Below are 23,097 nucleotides of genomic sequence, written 5' to 3' on the forward strand. Positions count from 1 at the left end.
TTTTCTAGGAGGATGAATTTAGTTTTGTCTGGGTTGAGTTCAGTTTGTGGTCTTCCATCCAAGTCATAATTGTAGCTAAGGTTCTGTGTAGTGTGTCTGACATTAAGAGCATTGGTTGGTCGAAAGGAATGAGGATAGTGATGTCATCAGCATAGCTATAAGAGGATAGGCCTTGTTTGTTCAGGTAAACGCCAAGAGAGGCCGTATATAGGTTGAAGAGAGTAGGGGACAATGGGGACCCTTGTGGAACGTCGCAGGGGTTGGACCAAGGTTTGGATTTTTCTTTGTCTGATTTTACTTTGTATGTTCTGGATTTTAAGAAACCTTCAAACCATGAGTATACTTTATCTGAGATGCCTATTGAGTCCAATATTTGCAGTAGGATGTTATGGTCTACCAGGTCAAATGTCGCCGTCAGGTCCAACTGTATGAGCAGCATTTTTTTTCCAATGCTGAGGTGTTGTCTTGCTGTGTCGATCAGGGAGCCTAGTAGTGTCTCTGTGCTGAAGTTAGTTCTGAAGCCGGATTGCGTGGGATGGAGTAAGTTATGGTCCTCGAGATAGTTGGTGAGGAATTTGGCTACTAATCCTTCTGTTAGTTTGATATATAGAGGTATTGAGGCTATTGGTCTGTAGTTGGATGAGAGGTCTGTTGGTCCTTTTGGGTCTTTTAAGATTGGGGTGATGATGATTTCGCTGAGGTCATTCGGGAAAATGCCATCTGTGAGCATGGTTTGTATCCAGTGTAGGAGTAAGGAACTTAGTGCTTGCTGATGACAGGAGATATGGCGGGCAGTGGTTGAGTTCACATGATGCGTGGCTGTCCTTATTGTAGAGTTTGTTGAATTCGGTCCAATGTATCTTAGGGAATTGGGACCAAGATCTGTCTACAGTACAAGATTCATTTTCTGTGGGGAGTATTGTGACTTCGAGTAGGTGGGTTGGGTTACTAATCTGAGTAGCTCTGGTGTTTGTAATTTTATTCTTGAAGTGTTCAGCTAGGAGGGAGGCTGAAGGGGAGGAGTTATTGTTAGTGGTCAAATAGGCTAACCTCAACCACCTATATGATCTCTTCAGTAAAGGTACCAGTGCCCTAATCCTACAACTGGACTTCAGCAGCGCATTCGACTTAGTGGATCATGAAATAATGCTGAACTGCCTAGACACAATGGGCCTCTCGGGAAGTGTTTGGACCTGGTTCCAGGGCTTCTTAACCAAACGATTGTATCAAGTGGTCTACGACGGGCAATATTCTAATTCTTGGAAAAGTCCATCGGGAGTTCTCTAGGGTTCCCCCCTATCTCCCACCTTATTTAACATCTATACTTCTTCCTTAGGCCATCTTCTACAAAAGTTAAACCTAATATACTATATATATGCCGATGACATCTCTATCCTAATCTCAGTGACCAAAGTGACCAATGACACCTCAAAACAAATCTCCCACATCATGACTGAAATAGAACAATGGTCTACTAATTTTAAACAGAAACTCAACTCAGAAAAGACAAAAATCTTCATGGCAAGCCCAAAAGACAAAATCAACACAACAACAAAACACTTAAATGGTCATGATCATCTAATATCCAAAACTATAAAAATACTAGGAGTCACCCTAGACATCCACCTGACCTTGATCGAACACACAAACTAGGTGACCAAAAAAATGCTTCCACACACTTTGGAAATTAAAAACCATCAAAAAATATTTCGACCCCCCATCTTTTAGACTACTGGTTCAGTCACTGATCCTATCCACCTTAGACTGCAATATCATCTATGTGGGTACATCCAAAAAAACTTTGAGAAAATTAAGGATAGTGCAAAACACGGCCGTCCGACTAATATTCGGACTAAAGAAAAGTGACCACATTAGCCCCTACTATAAACTGCTGCACTGGTTGCCAATTGAGGCACGGACTTTATTCAAGTTTTTCTGTTTTTGCTATAAACTGGTGTGGGGAATGGCCCCAACTTACCTATTACCTCACTTAGAACTTTACACCCCCACAAGGACAACCAGAAATCGCAACCTCTTTGCTTACCTGAAGATCATAGGTTGCAAATACAGAACCTTTCTGGATAGAACTTTTAAGTTTCAAGCTGCCAGACAGCAAACCTGGCTAGGCAACCTCACCGACAAAGCCAGGCAGACCTATGGCGCCTTTCGGAAAGAAATCAAGACCGCTCTATTCAATAGATTTATTTCCCAGCCAGACAACACCCCCCCCATCCTAAAATCTTTCTCTTTATGTTGATACTACGCTTCTTCACAAATGTATTCTGTTCTTCTCTTGACTTTTCAGTGTCTTCCTCACCACCTGTATTCTGTAATTCACTGACCATCCAGCCCCTTTGATGTAAAATACTTAAGATTATACTGTAACCTATTTGTAACCTGTAAACACCGATTACTCAGTGACTTCCTACCTGTACTCACCCTGTAATTCGCTGATTATACAGCTCTCTTTCACTGTAAACCGCCTAGAAGTCGCAAGATTATGGCGGTATAGAAAAAATAAAGTTATTATTATTATTATTATTAAGAGGTTGGGGAACTGAAAATAGAAATATTTCTTAAAACTAAGTCGTCCTTAAAAAGACAGTTTGGGTTACAAAGGCATCGCGGAAAAGGAATGTCTTCAGCATCACATTAAATTTGATAAGTGTTGTATTTTCCTGCAAGTAGTTGGGGATACTGTTTCAGAGAAAAGGAGCATTAACAGAAAAAATACTAGTCCTCATTGTATTGATATGTTTCAATGATGGAATAGTAAGGAGATTATGTGCAGTAGATCGTAGGGTCCTAGTTTGATTATAGGGGACTGGTCTTATAGCCCGTTACATTAACGGGTGCTAGAATATATGTGTGTGTGTCTCTCTTTATTTCTTTCTCTCTCTCTCTCTCCTTAGCTGCTTTCTTTCTTTCTGTCTTTCTTTTTCCTTGGCTGTCCATCACCACCCCTTGCCTGCTCCCCCTGTCCATTCTCCCTTCCTTTTACCTCCCCTGTGTCCACCACCACCCCTTCACAGCTCTCCTTATGCAGCAGCAGCCCTTCTCCCTTTGTTTTATCTCCCCCCTGTCCAGCAGCACCTTCCTTCTCCCCCTGTTCAACATTAGGCCTCTGTTCCTTTTTCTTCACCCCCCCTGTCCATCAGCACCTCTTTCCTTCTCCCCCTGTCCAGCAGTAGGCGTCCCTTCCTTTTTCTCCCCCCCTCCTCCTTCTTATCCCTATGATACACTTACCTTGCTCTGCCCCTGATCAGAGGCTCCCGACAGCCACCCAGTTGCACCCATTGGAAAAATTCCCTCTGCGGCATCCCGCACCCCTCCTGACGCGACTCCCGTTGTCTTTCTTTCTGTCTCTCTGTCCTTGGCCCCCTTTGTCTGTTTGTCTTTCTGTATATCTCTCTGCCCCTGTGTCTTTATTCTTTTCTTTCTGTCTCCCTTCCTCCCTCTCTCTGTCTGTCTGAAGCAGCATTCCCTCCCCCTCCATTTCCCTCCCCCCACACCAGTTCCCTGTGCACCTGCCCCTGTGTCTTTCTTCTTGTCTTTCTGTCTCCCTTCCTCCCTCTGTCTGTCTGTGCAAAGCAGCATTTGTTCCCCCTTCCATTTCCCTCCCCCCACACCAGTTCCCTGTGCAGCAGCATTAGCGTTTCCTCTACCCCCTTTCTCTTCCCACAGTCGCGACTACAAACGTGGGCCCGAGTCCTTTGCCGCCCCCCCCCTTCCCTTCCCTTCCCGCGGGCCCGACTACACATGGCGATTCAAGCAGCGTGTGAAGACTGCTGCACATGCTGCTTAAATCGCCAGTCGGGCCCGCGGTAAGGGAAGAGGGGGGGCGGCAAATGACTCGGGTCCCGGGCAGCGGAAAGTTGCTGGGCTCCTCGGTGGGGGCGCTTAGTGGCCGCGATCCCTCTCCTCCCAGACCCCCCCCCCCCCCGGAGGAACGGAGATCGAGTTGCCGCCATTTTGAAGATCGTTCTGCCCCGCTCCTTGCCTTAGTATATTTTTAAGTTGAAAGACACGGTGGCGTCGGCTCCTCTCAAGATCCCTGACTGCATTGGACTTCCGACGTAGGTGGGGATCCTGAGAGGAGCCGCTGCCTCGTCTTTCAACTTAAAAATATAGTAAGGGAAGGAGCAGGGCAGACCGAAGAACAGCAGAGTCGGATCGTGAAAGGAGCCGCTGTTACAGGGAACCATGGTGGCGGCGACGGCAAAGTTACTTTAAGGGGAGGTAGGAAGCAGGTTTTTATTAAAGAAGCACAAACAGGGAACGGCGGCTGCGAAGGAAGAGAGGGAGAGAGTACTGTAGGGGCATGCGACTCCTAGGGAGAGGTTACCGCGCATGCGCACTTCCTATGTGTCGCTACAGCTCACGGAAAACCGGCGCACGCATAGGAAGTGCGCATGCGTGGCCTAGCGTTTTATTATATTAGATAAGCAAATTATTAGTGAATTCCTATGCTCTATAGGTAGCCAATGAGTTTTGTGTAAAAGAGGCGTGACATGATCATATTTCTTTGCATTAAATAAAATTTTTACTGCAGTGTTTTGAACCATTTGGAGCTTTTTTATTTCTTTTGACGGAGTGAAAAATCGATCCACTTGTACCCGTTCTACTCCACTCAGTATTTTGTAGACTTTAATCATATCTCCTCTCAGCCGTCTCTTTTCCAAGATGAAGAACCCTAACCTTTTTAGTCTTTCCTCATACGAGAGGAGTTCTATCCCCTTTATCATCTTGGTCGCTGTTCTTTGAATCTTTTCTAGTGTCACTATATCTTTCTTGAGATAAGGAGACTAGAATTGAATGCAATACTCCAGATGAGGTACAATGGAGGCAGACAGCAATATTACTCTTACCACAGATGTCTCCTTCCTCAGAATTTTATCACCTTTCCTTGATATCTTTATCTGTTTATTTACTTTTAAATTCTGTTGGCTGACCAGGACAAGTATGGAGAGGGAATGGACCTAACTCCTTGGGTTATGTCCCAAGACCAAAGATCAGTCAGAAATTAATTCCCCCTGCTCTACTGGGAATCAGTTAGCTAACTAGACCAGGAGCAAGCCTCAAGAAACCAGCTCAGGAGCTGCACAGAAAACCATCTCCTACCTGCTGGAGAAAGAGTAAGAGTAATACTTAAATGCTGAAATTGCATAGCATCCTTATAGGACAGTACACAATTTTGCTTTCTCTATCTCTACATAATGGATGATGGGCACCTGCAAGTTCTGGTCTGGTAAGGATGATAAGGTACAAGTGATAACAATCATGATAAGAGGATGGTGGACAGGTACAAAAAACAACAGCACAATTCAAGCATGCTTATGATAGACATGAAGAGTCCTTAGAAGAAGGATAGACTGCAACCATAAACATTAAAAGATCATCAACAGTACACAGAAATCTACAAATGGTCAAACATACTGACATTGTCTATATTCAAATATATAGCAAATTTAAGCATGAAAGCAACAAGTGGGTAAATGGCAAATAAATCTATAAACAGAATACACTCACCTTGCAGATGGTGTACTTAGCCAAATGAGAATCTAGAAAGGAAAAAAGAGACAAAAGAAGTTCCAGATGCTTTTTAAAGAAATAAACTCTGAACCCTAGATCCAGAGGCAAGAATAGTTTTCAATTATCTTAATCCTGATGCTAATGTTGAATTCTCTCCCCACCAGCATTTGCTACTCTTTCCTTTTGTTCCAACTAGCTCCACACTCACTTCTCTTCTCCCAACTCAACCATATTGCTTTTTAAATTTTATTTATTACATTTTTCATATCTTATTGAAAAGAATGTGAAAATCCAGTAGTGAACAAAGCCTCCTTGGAATTTATACTCCAGCTTCCCAGAACCTAGTCTCCCACAGAAAATGGATAGAAACAGGATACCGAGCTTGATGGACCTTTGGTCTGTCCCAGTATAGCAATGCTTATGCACTTATGTTCATGTATACTGCAAAGGTATTTGAAGGAGCTGCCAGTAATTTTATTCATTTAAAAAACCTTATATTCTGCTTATACCTAAGGAATTACAATAAAACAATCATAGATAAGCACAGTACCAGGCAGAGTTCTGGGTTTTTGGCCAAGAAATATCTAGGAAAAAGGACAATGTAAATGAAATCAGTAATTTAAAGAGAGGGTACGGTTGAGCGGATTGGATGGACCATTTGGGTCTTTATCTGCTGTCATTTACTATGTTACTAGGTGTTTGAGCTCTTGCACTTTGGTCTTCCCTTTGGTTGGTGGAGATTATAGTAATTCAGAAACAAATGACTGTACTTTGCAATTCTGTGTGAATTTCTTTGGAGACTTGATGCAGAGAAGGTTAATACTAGACTTTAGTTTTAACAGAATCAGAATCTAAAAATTGTTATGCAGTTAAAATAAAATTTCAACTCACAAAAAAGAAATTATGTCCTTACCTTAATATCTTTTCCTGTAGATAGGTGAGTCATTCTAGACATGTGGGTTATCGCCCAAAGGCCGCGAGCCATCTGCAGAAGGAATCCACTCTGGATTTTTTCTGTGACTCTTCTACTTCACAAGGAGCACTGCTGCCACCTGTAGTTAGTACCCAAGCATAAAGCATAAAAACCGAGGACCCAAAGGCAGAGACCTGTCTCACCGCCACATCCACTCTGTAAAACTTGGCAAACGTGTGCAAAGTCACTACCCTACAAATCTCCTCAGGGGAGATAGCTCTGACTTCAGCCCACAAAGAAGCCATACACCTGGTGGAATGTGCCTTAACAGAAACAGGAGACTGTTTCCCTGAAATAAGGTAGGCTGACGAAATAGCCCTACAGATCCATTTGGAAATCGTGGTCTTGGAAGCGGGAGCACCCCGCTTGGTAGAATGAGTCAACACAAACAGATGGTCAGAGAGACAAAGCTCGTTAGTGACTTCTAGGTAGCAAGCAGAACTCTGCGTATATCCAATTTTCTCAAAATATGGGCTTGCTTCTTTGAACCAGTAGGTTGAAAAACAGGCAAATGTACTTCCTGATTAACATGGAATGCCGAGACCACATGCTTTCCTATCTTTTGCAAATTCTTCTTTGGTTGCTGTCCACTGGTTCCTCCTACCATGCTCCAACATTTCTTCCTCTCTCTTCTCTCCCTCCCTCCCATTGTACAGCATCCTCACTCCCTTTTTCCCTTCTCAACCCCTACACAGCATTTCTTCCTCTCTCTCCTGCATCCACATGTCAAACATGAATCCCTCTCTCTCTCACTGTCCACCATCTCTCTTTCTCTCATTCCCTCCATTGCTGCAAAAAGGAGTGGGGAAAGAGAGAGGGATCCAGTGTACATCTCTCCCAGCCCCAACTGCCACATCCAACATTTCTCCCTTTTTCGTCCCTCGTACCCTGTGCAGTATCTTTCTCCCCTGTCCACCATCCCCATACCCAACTTTTCTCCTTCTATAATCCCTCTTCAGCACCACGACACATCTCTCCCTCCAATCCAATCCACCATGTCCATCATCCTCCCTCTTGCATCCCTTTCCACCTGTCCCACTGTTCTGTCTCCACCACCACATCTAGCATTTTTCCCTCTCATCTCTCTCTTCCCCATGCATCTCTACCTCACTCCTCTCCTACCACCATGTCCAATAATTCTCTCTCCCTCCCTATGCCCAACAACTCTCCTCCTTCTTTCCCCCCATGTGCACCATCTCTCTTTCCCTCTCAGATACCCATGCCCAACAATTCTCCCTTTCTATTCCCTTCCTCACCTCAGCATCTCTTTCTCTCCCTCCCTCTATCCTATGTCCCTAATTTTATGCCCCCTCCCTCCATTCTGTGTCCCAGGATCATGCCCTCTCCCCCTCTTTCCTTTGTCCCAAGTTCATGCGCTCCCTTCCTCCTATGTCCCAATGTCCCCCTCTCTCTCCATTCTGTGTCCCAAGCTTGTGCCCCCCCCATGGTGTGTACCTGTCGCTTGGCAGCCTCCTCCACTTTCCTTCCAGGAAGCCACACATGTTTCTTCACAAAGCCAAGGGCAGTGGTTCCAATATGCTGCCCACGGCTGACCCACAAAAGTATACCATGATAGCAGAAAATATCAACTGCGGTGATTTTATGAGCCTAATAGGGAAAGGTAACCCTCAGGGTGAGGTTAGTGGCCTGATGGTGGTTAGAAAACCATTTTGCAATCTTCTTAAAACAACTGTGAAGCGACTGAAAATCAGGATTTGTGGAATTAGTCGGGTAAAGGAGAAGAATGTCATCAGCATACATGTGAAATGAAAGAATAGTAGATTCTTGTATTAATAGAGTTAAAGGACTGAGGACTAGGTTAAACAATATGGGCAAATGTTTGGAGCCCTGGAACAACCTGCATGGGAGTTTCTTACTAGATGAAGGTTGGGGTATGGAAGGGGACTGAACCCCAAAGGATCTGTCCTGAAGAAATGATGTGAACCGTGAAAGAGCATTCTTTCTGAGAAGAGAGAAGGAGGGAAAAGGACATTCTCTTTCTGAGAGGAGAAAAGTAGAAGATGCCAGAGATAGAAGTGTCAGGTAGAGCTACATTGTTAGTTTCTCTCGTCTTTTTGCAGGATAAAGAAATGCTGTTGAAATTATACTTTAAAATGAAACAGGTCTCATATTTAGGAGAAAAGGTCTATATATTTGCAGACGTTTCCAAATGGACACAATCTCGTCAGAAAGAATTTCTGACATACCGCCAAAAAGTGATTTCTTTAGGAGCGATTTTCCAATTAAGATTCCCTTGTAAGTGTTTTGTTTCTTACCAAGGAAACAAGTACAATTTTTTTAACCTGCCCAACTGGGTTTTTTTCTAGAGAGTAAAGGGGTACAGTGGACCAGACTGAACCAGTATAAATGTGGACTTGAAATAAATAGGAAGGATGTTTATTGCTCGCATTTGCTTTGATACTGTATTAGTATTATTCACCAAGGAGGGGGTTCTTTTGAAAACTTTTTCTCCCCTTCAGGTGGACTATGTTAGATTATATTTTTCTTCTTTAAATTTTGTTCAAAATTGTATTGGACTGATTGATGTCTGTATTTCAGTATTTCCTTCACTGTGGTGTATGTTAAAAATTGAAAAGAAAAAAAAAGAAGAGTAGAAGACATATCTTTGGGTAAGTATACATTATTTTGCTCTGAGCTTTGATAGATTTGGGGATAAAAGCTCAACTGTAGGTTCCCTTCTAAAGAGTTTTGGGGAGAAAAGCTCAATTATAGGTTCCCTTCTAAAGAGCTTTGGGAAGAAAAGCTCAATTGTAGGTTCCCTTCTAAAGACAGTTTAGATCTTAAAAGAACAAACTTTACTTAGCTAGTCTCCATAGGATAATAGCCTTTTATAGTTCTACAGTTTTGTAAGCTTGAATCTGCTAATAGAGATAGTTTCTGGCAGGCAGGCAGAACAGAGTCTGGCTTAGTCTCCATTAAAAAATAAAAATAAAAGCACATTTTAGAACTAGTTAATAATAGAATAAATAATTCTTTCCAACAGTTTTAAAAAAGCAGGCCTTAGGAAACTGGAAGTCTGGGCATCCAAATGGCAGATGATATTTAATATGGATAAATGCAAAGTGATGCATGTTGGGAAGAATAACCTGAATCACAGTTAATGGATGCTAGGGTCCACCTTGAGGATTAGCGCCCAAGAAAAGGATCTGGGTGTCATCATGGACAATATGATGAAATCTTCCACCCAATGTGCGGCAGCAGCCAAAAAAGCAAACAGGATGCTAGGAATTATTTTAAAAGTGATGGTTAACAAGACTAAGAATGTCATAATGCCCCTGTATTGCTCCATGGTGCGACCTCATCTGGAGCATTGCGTTCAGTTCTGGTCTCCTTATCTCAAGAAAGATATAGTGGTGCTGGAGAGGGTTCAAAGAAGAGCGACCAAGATGGTAAATGGGATGGAACTCCTCTCGTATGAGGAAAGACTAAAACGGCTCTTCAGCTTGGAAAAGAGACGGCTGAGGGGAGATACGATTAAAGTCTACAAAATCCTGAGTGGAATAGAATGGGTACAAGTGGATCGATTTTTCACTCCGTCAAATATTGCAAAGACTAGGGGACACTCGATGAAGTTATAGGGAAATACTTTTAAAACCAATTGGAGGAAATTTTTTTTCACTCAGAGAATAGTTAAGCTCTGGAACGCATTGCCAGAGGATGTGGTAAGAGCGGATAGTTTAGCTGGTTTTAAGAAAGGTTTGGACAAGTTCCTGGAGGAAAAGTCCATAGTCTGTTATTGAAAAAGACACGGGGGAAGTCACTGCTTGTCCTGTATCGGTAGCATGGAATATTGCTATACTTTGGGTTTTGGCCAGGTACTAGTGACCTGGATTGGCCACCGTGAGAACGGGCTACTGGGCTTGATGGACCATTGGTCTGAACCAGTTAGACCAGTGTTTTTCAACCTTTTTACACCTATGGACCGGCAAAAATAAAAGAATTATTCTGTGGACCGGCATTGGTCCGTGGACTGGCGGTTGAAGAACACTGGGCTAAGTCATGGGCCAGACCCTACCCATCTCTACCCAATCTTCACCCCAGACCCCACCCCCATAATAGTATTAATTGCACCTTACACATCCCGTGCCTCATCTGGAAGCCTGCCCTCTTATGTTGCAACGTCAGAGAGAAGGCTTCCGTTTCAGTCGCAGGATGCCTGTAGGAGCCACTGCCTGTGGCTTTGTGCACTGATTCAGTTAGGAAGAGGGAGCTGGCTCGAAGATAATGCCGCATCGACTGCACTGTGGACCGGCGGTTGAAGAATACTGTTTGGGGCCTGATGCACATGCTGGCCCTGTGGACCGGCAGGAAATTTCTGTGGACCGGCACTGGTCCATGGACCGGTGGTTGAAGAACACTGAGTTAGACTATTCTTATGTTCTTAAAGTGTTTTACCAGAGGTAGAACCTAAATAGAAGATTTAAAGTTAGGAGCAGAGCTCAAACTACGAAGGGATGAGAGTCATGGTGGGGAAGATTAGGAAGAGGATAAGCACTATAAAAACGCTACATGGTCCCTTTTTAAGGACACAGTCACCGAGGCGCATAATCTATGTATACCGCATATCAACAAGGGATCCAAGAGGAAAAAGAATTAGATTAGCTTAGAATGGCCTGTTTCCATTGTGAAGGAATGATCCCAGTAGTTAAGACTAAAATTTACTATCGATAGAACAACAGGAACCATACCGTAATTAGGATTTTAAGCCAGGATGAGGATTTGTATCTCAAGAACAAGTTGTGAGTCTCATAGATGAGAGAACCTTAGTTATAGAGAAAGAAATCTGAAATTGGAATCAGTGCCAGTTGGAACAATCAATAAGGGATGTTGATTGGGTGAAATAATCCTTAATAAAATTATTCTCACAGTATTATCTTGCTAGTGCAGGATATTTTCCTATGTTTATTAAAGGAAGTAATAGCTTTCTCAATTTTGGAGAAAATGAGATTGCACCTGTATATAATGGCACATTATCAGTCTGTCTGTGAAGAAATGAAAGAAATGATGATACAGGGTGACTAATCCAGTGTTTTTCAACCGCTGTTCCGCGGCACACTAGTGTGCCGCGAGATGTTGCCTGGTGTGCCGTACGGTCAGGGCCGCCATCAGGGCAGTACCACCAGTCCTGCATTCAGGGGCCCGGAGCTGACAGGGGGCCCGGGCTCCCCCAGGGTCCTAGGCCACAGTCTAGGGAGAGGGGCGGTCCGCCCCACGTGGACAGGAGAGAGCTGGACGGGGGACCCGCGGAGTTCAATACATCTCGAGCCGCGAGGCTCTTCTTCTGTTCCTGCCTGCCCTGCAGCTAACATATAGCCGATCGCAAGCGTTCCCCGATGTCAGCGCTGACGTCGGAGGGAGGGCTTAAGCAAAGCCTGCCCTCCGACGTCAGCGCTGACGTCGGAGAATACTTCCGTTTGGCTATTTGTGCGCGGCAGGGCAGGCAGGAAGCAGAAGACAAGCCTCGCGGCTTGAGCTTCGTTTTGCTGAGAAAGTTGCAAAGATGGGCTGGGTGGCAAACACGGAACACAAAAGGGGGGAGGGAGTGCGTTTTGGACACAAGGCATGAACTTGGGAGAGAGGAAAAGAGATGCTGAGGTGGGGGAGGGAATGGGCTTTTGGACACAGAAGGCATGGACTTGGGAGAGAGGAAGGGAGGGAAAGAGATGCTGAGGTGGGGGAGGGAATGCGTTTTTGGACACAGAAGAAATGGACTTGGGAGAGAGGAAGGGAGGGAAAGAGATGCTGAGGTGGGGGAGGGAATGCGTTTTTGGACACAGAAGAAATGGACTTGGGAGAGAGGAAGGGAGGGAAAGAGATGCTGAGGTGGGGGAGGGAATGAGTGTTTGGACACAGAAGGCATGGACTTTGGAGAGAGGAAGGGAGGGAAAGAGATGGTTGTGTACACGGGGAATAGAAGAAAGGAGAATTTTTGGCCATAGGGAGGGAGTGAGGTACAGATAGTGGCATACCAGGGTGGGGGGGTTTATGTCCCAAGGGGGTGCACAGCTGGCCACCCTCCAGTGTTGTCCCTAGGCCGGCAAACTGCGGCTCTTTAACCACTTGAGTGCCACCGCCGCCATCGGGAACAGGCCGGCGCCAAGTTCTCCCTGCTTTTCCCTGTGGGGCCGGCCAACTCTCGCCACTCGCGTCAATTCTGACGTCGGAGAGGACGTTCTGGGCCAGCCAATCACTGCCTGGCTGGCCTAGAACGTCCTCTCCGACGTTAGAATTGACGACAGGTGGCGAGAGTTGGTCGGCCCCGCGGGGAAGAGAAGCAGGGAGAACTTGGCGCCGGCCTGTTCCCGATGGCGGCGGTGGCACTCAAGTGAATTACTTTATATATAGTCAATATAGGCACAGAGTTAAATTTTTTAACATTTTCTAATGGTGGTGTGCCTCGTGATTTTTTTCATGAAACAAGTGTGCCTTTGCCCAAAAAAGGTTGAAAAACACTGGACTAATCTACCAATGTGCATTGGAGTATCCCATCTGCAAATCTAGAAATACAAAGACAGTAAAGGGTAATAGAACCCAGCAAAGGAGGCTTGACAATTAATTTAAATCGAGAAAGTGTGTCTAATGTCCAGATACACTCCCACCTGGGAAGCATGGTATGATTTGAAGTAAATGCTAAAGTGTAGTCTAGGCTCTCCAAACGCGCTGTCTTCAATAAAATGGAGAAGAATTTGAAGGGTGGGAAAAATAAGGGAAGTGAAAAGATGGCGAGTTAAACTGAAAGCGGCTACTGATCTTTAGGTAAGGAAAATCAACAAAACAAAGAAGAAAAGGAAACCGCAGAAGTCAAGGCAAAAATAATGGTATTCACAAAAAAGAGAAACACAAGAATATCACATAAAGCTGAAAAAGAATTTTCTTAACCTCTCTGATATATCTTGATAAGAAATCATTCAATTGATTTGGGGATAATTAACATCTATCCAAAAATCTGTGGTTCAATTGAATTGCATTAAAGAGCATGACTGATAAAAATTAAGCATTCCAACAAAAAAGCAGAAACGATGGAGAAAAAAAGTATCTCTGGACAGCTAATATCAGTTACTGGGCTCCTTCTAATCAATCACGGGTGTAAACTGTGCATTTTCATATAACATATATTCATTATAAGATTGAAAACCATAGCTCTCTGTAATACCAATTTAGCTCATGATAAATACAGTCAGGGAGCCATCTCTAAAACATCAAAACTAGGGTTGCACAATTAACGCATTAATTCTAAGCTTTGTCAGAGTAATGATGTCTAATCTCTTATATCCAAATTGATTAGGGATACCCAGACAGCCTGAGCCTCAAGGACTGGCAGGGCTTGTTCAGTGACATATTTATGACTACAACCTCTCTCTATAACATTACTAGATGTACACTGCACTGTAACAATCCCTGCTTGACAGAGCTTACAGTCTATTCAAGGCAAACAAGCATTAAAGCAAACCAGGTAATTAGGGAACAGTTCAAAGCAGCCTCAAAAAGGTGGCGATTTAGTCTAAATGTGAATATTTGTACGAGATGAAAACACCTATTTGTTGAGGCTTCTTACTAATTCTCTAGAAAACAAGGCAGTCTGGGAAATGTCTGTCTTTTCCTACCTTTTACCTGCATTTTCTGGTGTGTGTACAGGGACTCGGGGTGTGGTAGACTGTAGATTTCAACATTCCCACTTGAAAAGGCAGCTGCCAGGAGGCCCAGTCTTGGCATTTGGGGAGTCTGTGCAGGAAATTCACCCAGACACAGACAAAAGACAATTACACTTTATGACATCTTAATAGACGGCATAGGAAATAAGCATATAAGAAGGAGGTGACACATACAAGATAGAATAACAGGAGTTAACCTTAAGGAAATACTTTTCAAACAAATAGGAGGAGATAGTTACATATGAATGATCCATCAAACCCACAGTGGCCAATCCAGCTCATAAATACCTGGCAGAAACCCAAATAATAGCAACGAAAGATTAGGTTCTTACATTTGTTCATCTTCTTTCTTGTACATCCACACTTTATACCGGAACCAGTGGGTTATTTCCCTCCACCCGCCAGGACTTTGTAGGACTTAAACCCCTTCCCCACTGTCCCTGTGGAGATCAGTTAGTCTTAAAGAAGCCAGGCACATCTGTAGAGGATAAGAACAAGAGAGAGAGAGAGGGGAACGGGGAAATTCCCCAACTAAATCTATTCTGCTCATATAAACAAATGCAAAACAGCAACAATGAAAAACGAGAGAATCAGGTCAGGAAACAGAAACCTGAACAACAAAACCAGTGCTATAAGGAGACACAGTCTACAATGACAGAAGGACACGGTCACCGAAGTGCAAACTCTATATATACTGCGTATCAATAAGGAATCCAAGAAGAAAAAGAACAAGGAACCAGCGTGGCTCACTGTAGCGATGAAGGAAGCGATCAGAGACAAGAAGACTTTGTTTAAGGAAAGGAAAAAGTAAAAAATGGACAAAAACTGGAAAAAGCACAAACAGCATCACAGAAGGTGCCATAAGGCAGTAAGAGGGGCCAAAAGAGACTATGAGGAAAAAATAGCCAAAGAGGCGAAAAACTTCAAGCTGTTCTTTTGATATATTAAGGGGAAACGACTCATGAAGGAAGTGGTGGGACTGTTGGATGACCATGGAATAAAGGGTGCTAAAGGAGTGCTAAAGGAGGACAAAGCCATCGCTGACAAACTGAACACATTTTTTGTGTCTGTATTTATCGAATAGGATATACACAGCATACCGGAAGCTGACAGGCTATACGCTGGAAACGAAGACGGGAAACTGACAAGGTTGACAGTCAGTCTAGAAGACGTATGCAGGCAGATTAATAGGCTTTAAAAATGATAAATCCCCAAGACCGGATGTTATCCATCCGAGGGTAATCAAGGAACTGAAAGGGACTATAGCTGAACTGCTTCAACTGATAGCCAATCTGTCGATCAAATCGGGAAGGATTCCGGAAGACTGGAAAGTGGCGAATGTTACACCGATCTTCAAGAAAGGTTCGAGATGAGATCCAGGAAACTACAGACTGGTGAGTCTGGCCTCGGTACCGGGAAAGATGATAGAGGTGCTGATAAAGGACCGCATCATTGATCACCTTGACGGACACAATCTGATGAGGACCAGCCAGCATGGCTTCAGCAAGGGGAGATCTTGCTTGATGAATTTGTTTCACTTCTTCGAGGGAGTAAATAGGCAGATAGACAAGAGCGAGCCAGTCGACATTGTATATCTGGATTTTCAGAAGGCGTTCGACAAGGTCCCGCATGAACTACTCTGAAAAATTGCGAGCCATGGAATCAAGGGTGACATACTCATGTGGATAAAAAACTGGTTGGCGGATAGGAAACAGAGAGTTGGGGGGGGAGGTAAATGGACAATACTCGGACTGGAAAAGCGTCATGAGCGGAGTGCCGCAGGGTTCGGTGCTTGGACCTGTGCTCTTCAAGATATTTAGAAATGACCTGGAAATTGGTACGATGAGCGAGGTGATTAAATTTGCAGATGATACAAAGATATTTAGAGAAGTAAAGACGCAGAAGGATTGCAAAGACCTGCAACAGGACATAAACACGCTTGAGAAATGGGCATCGACATGGCAAATGAGGTTTAACGCGGATAAGCGTAAGGTGATGCATGTTGGTGATAAAAATCTTATACATGAATACAGGATGTCCGGGGCGGTACTTGGAAAGACCCCCCAGGAAAGAGACTTGGGAGTACTGGTCGACAAGTCAATGAAGCCATCCGCGCAATGTGTGGCGGCGGTGAAGAGGGCGAACAGAATGCTAGAAATGATTAAGAAGGGGATCACAAACAAATCGGACAAGGTTATCATGCCTCTGTACTCGGCCATGGTACGCCCTCACCTAGAATACTGCGTCCAGCACTGGTCGTTGTACATGAAGAAGGACACGGTACTACTAGAAAGGGTCTAGAGAAGAGCGACTAAAATGGTTAAGGGGCTGGAGGAGTTGCCGTATAGCGAAAGATTAGAGAAACTGGGCTTCTTCTCCCTCGAAAAGAGGAGACTGAGAGGGGACATGATAGAAACATTCAAGATACTGAAGGGAATAGACTTAGTAGATAAAGACAGGTTTTTTTACCCTCTCCAAGGTAGGAAGAACGACAGGGCACTCTCTAAAGTTAAAATTGGATCATCTACCCTCCTTCATCCCTCTTTCCTCTGGCTCCAATCTACAGCTTGAGCACTCTAGCAAAGTTCTGGGAATCACCATTGACTCTACATTGTCCTTTAACGACCACATCAACTCCCTAGTAAAAAAATGCTTTTTCAATCTTCATATGTTAAGGAAAATCAGATCCTGCTTCCACCAGCATCATTTTGCTGTCCTTGTCCAATCCATCATTCTCTCCAGACTTGACTACTGCAATTCCATCTACCTAAGCCTAACAAAGAAAAATCTTATCAGACTCCAACGGATTCAGAACACCGCAGCTAAACTAATCTTCACAAAAGGCAAATTCGACCATGTCTCCCCGCTTCTATCTAAGCTTCACTGGCTCCCAGTCTTCCTCAGGGTTCGTTACAAATGTGCCTGTCTTACCTTCAAATCTCTTCACGGCATCCTTCCTCCCCTCTTTCCTTTATCTTGGCTCTCGAACACTCATTCCACCAGATCCACTCAGAAATTCAAACTATCCTTCCCTTCTCTAAATGGCATCTCTCATACAGGAAAGCTCGGAACATCCCTCCTCTTTAGGATCACTGAGCTATGGAACAGCTTTACTGCCCATCTCCGGTGTTCGACCTCCCTCCAACACTTCAGAAAACATCTGAAAACCTGGCTTTTCGCCAAAATGTAACTTCCCCCTCTCTTCCCCCCTCACCTTCCTACCTACCAAACCCTCCTTCCTTCCATTGGAGTTCCTTTCTTTGTTTTTAATACCTGTAAACCGTGTCGAGCTCCACTTCTGTGGAGATGACGCGGTATATAAACTTAAGGCTTAGTTTAGTTTAGTTTAGTTTAAAAGGGGATAGATTCCGAACAAACGTAAGGAAGTTCTTCTTCACCCAGAGAGTGGTGGAAAATTGGAACGCTGTTCCGGCAGTTGTTATAGGGAAAACACAAGACAAGGTTGAACAAGTTCCTGCTGAACTGGAACGTACACAGGTAGGATTGATCTCAGTTAAGGCCCTGATCTTTGACCTGGGGGTGCTGCGGGAGCGGACTGCTGGGAGCAATAGACCACTGGTCTGACCCAGCACTGGCAATTCTTAAGTTCTTATGTTCTAAGGGGGCGACTACACTAGGGCCCCCCAAACTAAATGCAAAGCCCATTTTGATGGCACTATTATAAAGGCTGGTCAGAAAACAGAAATCCAGCTTACCAGTACCTGGAAAAGCAGACAATCAGGAAGGATAGGGCGGGTTCCCGGATTACAGTGTGGATTTTCAAGAAAGAAGATTAGCAAAGGTATCAAAGGCAGCATCCTGCTTGGCCACCACATCGATAGGGTGAAACTTGGTGAATGTATGCAAGGAGGACCAGGTAGCGGCCCTGCAAATCTTATCCAGAGAAACAGCTGACAACTTAGCCCAAGAGGATGAAACATCTCTGTTTGAATGAGCCCTTACCCCAAGGTGGAGCTTCTTAATGGCTGCCATGTAAGCCGCGAAAATAGCCATGCAAATCCACCTGGAAATGGTAGCCCGAGAAGTTGGCTTCCCGCTGCGGGGACAACCCGAGTGGTGTAGAATGGATTTTGTTCTCTTTCAAAAACGAATAGAAGATATTTTTTCACTCAGAAGAACTCATTGCCAGAAGACGTGGCAACAGTGATTAGCACAGCTGGATTCCTAGAGGAAAATATTTTCTGGAGGAAAGGTTCATAGTCTGCCATTGAGACAGACATGGGGGAAATAACTGCTTGCCCTGGGATCAGTAGTATGGAATGTTGCTACTATTTGGGTTTCTGCCAGGTATTTGTGACCTGGCCACTGTGAAAACAGGATACTGGCTAGGTGGATCCTTGGTCTGACCCAGTATAGCTATTCTTATATACCATTTAGGAACTGACAATTATGTGTGTATTATACATTTTTGATTCTTAATATTAATTTGTTATGACACATTTTATTCATGCTACGATGGTTTCTGTTTTTATTTTTGTTTCTCTGATTTTGTGATTCCTATGTATGTTCTTTTATGTAAGACCCCCGATGCAGCCTACATGGGCAAAAAACGGCCACATAAGGTACTGCATTCCCTAGTCAAGGATATTCAGTGGTTCAATAAACCTATTCTAACATTCTTCTAGACTTTCCTGGTAGTTTGTGCTGTTTTATTGTTGTTGTTCATAGTTAGGTCATATTACAGAGCTTATATAACTGCACTTTGTATTATACGTTCCTATATATTCAGAAAGGCTTCAAGTTCAAATTAACCATTACTGTACCTTCCTGTGTGTGCTTGGAAGCTCCCAGGCCCCACTTGGGCAGAATTTTAGATCCCAGATACAGCCAAGATCCACTGCAATTCCATAGGCAAAAGCAGCTTTTGTAGTAGAGCTAAGGAAATAAATAAAAGCAGACAAATTGGGTTTGTGATTTATTTCCTTTTGTAGTCCTGCCTCTGAACTCCAAGTGTAAGTAGAAATCTTTTGCTTCAGACCGAAGGTCCATCAAGTGCAGTATCCTGTTTCCAACAATGGACAACCCAGGTCCCAAGCATCTGGCATTAAGTTTCATATTCTTGTTGAGTTTAAAAGGCTATTTAAATACCATATTTTCACACATATAACACTCACATCGTATGTATTTTTACAGTACACAGACGAAACCGCGCGAGACAAAGCTGCATTGACACTTGCGCGTAGGACATCTGCGCGCTGGATTTAAACAGTATTTTAAAGCACTCCGAGAGGGAGGGTTGGGTAGAGAACCCCCATTTTACTTAGAACTGTTGGCACTTCCGTTGGGGGGGGGGTGTTGGGGGAACACAAGTACAAGGGGGCACTCGGAGAAATTGAAAAAGGACAGGTTTAGAACAAATGCTAGGAAGTTCTTTTTCACTCAGAGGGTGGTGGACACATGGAACGCGCTCCCGGAGGCTGTGATAGGCCAGAGCACACTACAGGGGTTCAAGGAGGGTACAGATAGAAGTAGAAGTAGGTTATAGGAATAGTCAGAAACCACTTCACAGATCATGGACCTGATGGGCCGCCGCGGGAGCGGACTGCTGGGCTCGATGGACCTTGAGTCTGACCCAGTGGAGGCAACTTCTTATGTTCATAGAGGAAACAGCCTTTTTCCATATTTTTTAGGGAAAAAGTAGTTTCTTCTGTAATGGGGGATTCCACCCCCCCCAATGGGAGCGCCGTTCTAAGTAAAGTGGAGTGGGGGGGGGGGGGTTCCGCCCACGCACACCCCCTCGGAACACTTTAAAATACTGTTTAAATCCAGTGCAAAGACATCCTGCGCATGATTATCGGCGCTCCATTGTCTGAGCGGCTTTGTCTCACACAGGTTTGATCCGTCACCATTTTTACATTCTGGGTGATCCTTATGTGTGCTATATGAATGAGTGCACTATACAGGGTTGTTGTTTTTTTTAACATGATTGCTCCAGATCTGGTTTATGTTTCTTTAATCCCCCCTCTCCCTCCCCACAGCCATCTTTACAATTTCTAGCTGTACAGCTATACTAGCAGTGATCCCCACAGGCAGTCTTCCACCGGCATTGTGGCCTTTGCTTGAAAGCAGATTCTGGGTCAAAGTAAAGGGCCCAATGCTGGCGGAAGACTACCTGTTTGGATTGCTGTTAGTATAGCTAGAAATTTTAAAAAGAACAGTGGGGAGGGGAGAGGGAGGTGCAACACTCACACAGAGGGACAGTGGCAGTAAAGAGAGAGTATACAATTCAGAGTGGGGTATACTTGAAGGATACTATTAAAACACAACATTAGAGAATCCCAAAAGAAAGGTTTCAACAATGGTGAAACAAAGCCAGGAGTCTTTAAGAGAAGAGCAGAGTAAACCATGCAAATTATCCCTGTCAACTTCTAAGCAGCCTGTAGATTCAAGAAAAACCCACAATTTGAAGTGTCTGTATACAAATGCCAGATGGGATTTGCTTCTTCGTGTTTTTAGTCCTTAGCCCAAGCTGACTTTTTGCCTCATTCTTGGCGTTTGGCACGGACTACAATTTTTTAACAAAAATCTTAGCTACTTGCTTGCAGAGGTAATTACCTGATTTAATTCATGAGGATCAGACTGGATTTATAAGGGGAAGACAAATTTTTGATAACATCCGTAGGGTTATTCATTCTATCCAGCTTTCTCGAGACAAAGATACGCCTATGCTTATCTTATCTCTTGATGCCGAAAAGGCATTTGATCGTGTATATTGGCCGTTTTTGTTTTCTGTTTTACAAAGGATGGGCTTTGGGGGCCGTTTTTTGTTATGGTTGCGCCTGCTTTAACCTAAGTATCCTTTTCGTTGGGCTTTAAAGAGTATAAAATATTTAGGTGTTAATTTTATCCAGCAAGTGGACACTCTTTATACAGCTAATTTTCCAGCCAAGACTCAGGAGTTGTTTCAGCTTTTAGATCAGTGGGAAGGACTTACGGTTTCCTGGAGCGGTCGGATTCAGGCCATTAAGTTGATTCTTTTGCCTAAATTGTTATTTTTGTTTATGGCTCTTCATAGAAACATAGAAGATGACGCCAGAAAAGGGCAATAGCCCATCAAGTCTGCCCACTCTAATGACCCACCCCCCTTGATTTTACCCCTATAGAGATCCCACATGTGTATCCTATTTCCTTTTAAAATCTGGCATGCTGCTGGCCTCAATCACCTGAAGTGGAAGTTTGTTCCAATGATCAACTACCCTTTCAGTGACGAAGAACTTCCTGGTGTCGCCATGAAATTTCCCACCCCTGATTTTCAGCGGATGCCCTCTTGTGGCTGAGGGACCTTTAAGAAAGAAAATATCATCCTCCACCTCAATACGGCCCGTGATATATTTAAACGTCTCTATCATGTCTCCTCTCTCTCTACATTCCTTGAGTGAGTATAGCTGCAGTTTAGTCAGCCTTTCCTCATACGGGAGATCTTTAAGTCCCGAGACCATCCTGGTGGCCATTCGTTGAACTGACTCAACTCTCAGCACATCTTTTTGGTAATGAGGCCTCCAGAATTGTACACAATATTCCAGATGAGGCCTCACCATGGATCTGTACAACGGCATTATAACTTCGGACTTCCGGCTGATAAAACTTCTACGGATACAACCCATCATTTGTCTTGCCTTTGATGAAGCCTTCTCCACTTGATTGGCAGTCTTCATATCTTCACTAATGATCACCCCCAAATCACGTTCCACCTTGGTCCTAGCTAAGGTTTCACCATTTAGTGTGTAAGTTCTACACAGATTTCCATTGCCAAGGTGCATGACCTTACATTTTTTAGCATTGAAGCTTAGCTGTCAAGTCGAGGACCAATGTTCCAATAGAAATAGGTCCTGCGTCATACTGTCTGGCAAAGTGCTCTTACATACTATGTTGCATAGTTTGGCGTCATCGGCGAATAATGTGATTTTACCCTGAAGCCCCTGAGTCAGATCTCCTACAAATATGTTGAAGAGGATCGGGCCCAAGACCGGCATTCCACTGATCACCTCTGACGTTTTTGAAGGGGCACCATTCACCACCACTCTCTACCGTTTAGCCAATCATTGACCCATGTAGTTAATGTTTCTCCCAGTCCCATTGATTTCATCTTGCTCAATAGCCTGCGGTGTGGGACGCTATCAAAAGCTTTACTAAAGTCCAAGTACATGACGTCTAGAGACTCCCCCTCATCCAGTTTCCTTGTTATCCAGTCAAAGAAACTAATTAGATTGGATTGGCAGGACCTGTCCTTGGTAAATCCATGTTGGTGGGGATCTCGTAGTTTCTTCTCGTCCAGGATCGTATCTAATTTATGCGTAATTAGTGTTTCCATGAGTTTACTCACTATGGATGTGAGACTCATCGATCTGTAATTCTCAGCCTCTGTCCTGCAGCCCTTTTTGTGGAGGGGGGATTACATTGGCTGGTTTCCAGTCCAAGGGGACTCTTCCCATATTCAAGGAAAGATTGAAGAGCACGGATAACGGCTCTGCCAGGACATCACACAGCTCTCTAAGCACCCTGGGGTGTAGATTGTCCGGTCCCATGGCTTTGTTCTTTTTGATTGGCATACTCATTCTTCTAAACTATGGGTGCGCTTGGAACAACATTGGGTTTCCTCTATCTCCCCTATGGGCAGTTCCCTGGCTGCCCCCTTCTTCTATTCGAGTTATAGCTCGTCATACTCCTTTGGCCTTGCAGAGCATCTGAACACCTGGGGAGCAGTATGTAAACAGTTTTTTGGGGGATAGAAAGTTTTTTAATTAGGTTATGTCCCTGATTTTCCCCCAGCCCTTACTGATGGTACTTTTTTGAGATGGGGAAAGAGTAGGCTTTATACTCTTGGACAGTTTTGGGAAGAGGACAGGTGGTTTCCTTTCAACATTTACAAGATGAGTATGGTTTGTTGCCGATTCTTTT

General features: G+C 44.0%; 1 protein-coding gene across 5 annotated transcripts in view; it reads right to left on the reverse strand.

The window, feature by feature from the left end:
* The window catches only part of GTF3C2 (general transcription factor IIIC subunit 2), a 357,778-nt gene that overhangs the window by 149,158 nt on the left and 185,523 nt on the right, over positions 1 to 23,097 (reverse strand). For all 5 annotated transcript variants that reach the window (XM_033936535.1, XM_033936537.1, XM_033936536.1 and 2 more), the window contains 3 exons: positions 18,963 to 19,074; positions 14,131 to 14,248; positions 5,530 to 5,561 (listed from right to left, as the gene is read on the reverse strand). In XM_033936535.1, the coding sequence (XP_033792426.1) occupies positions 5,530 to 5,561; positions 14,131 to 14,248; positions 18,963 to 19,074 (262 nt within the window). The remainder of the gene's footprint in view (positions 1 to 5,529; positions 5,562 to 14,130; positions 14,249 to 18,962; positions 19,075 to 23,097) is intronic.

Source organism: Geotrypetes seraphini, chromosome 3 (genome assembly GCF_902459505.1).
Source record: "Geotrypetes seraphini chromosome 3, aGeoSer1.1, whole genome shotgun sequence".
Lineage (NCBI taxonomy): Eukaryota > Metazoa > Chordata > Amphibia > Gymnophiona > Dermophiidae > Geotrypetes > Geotrypetes seraphini.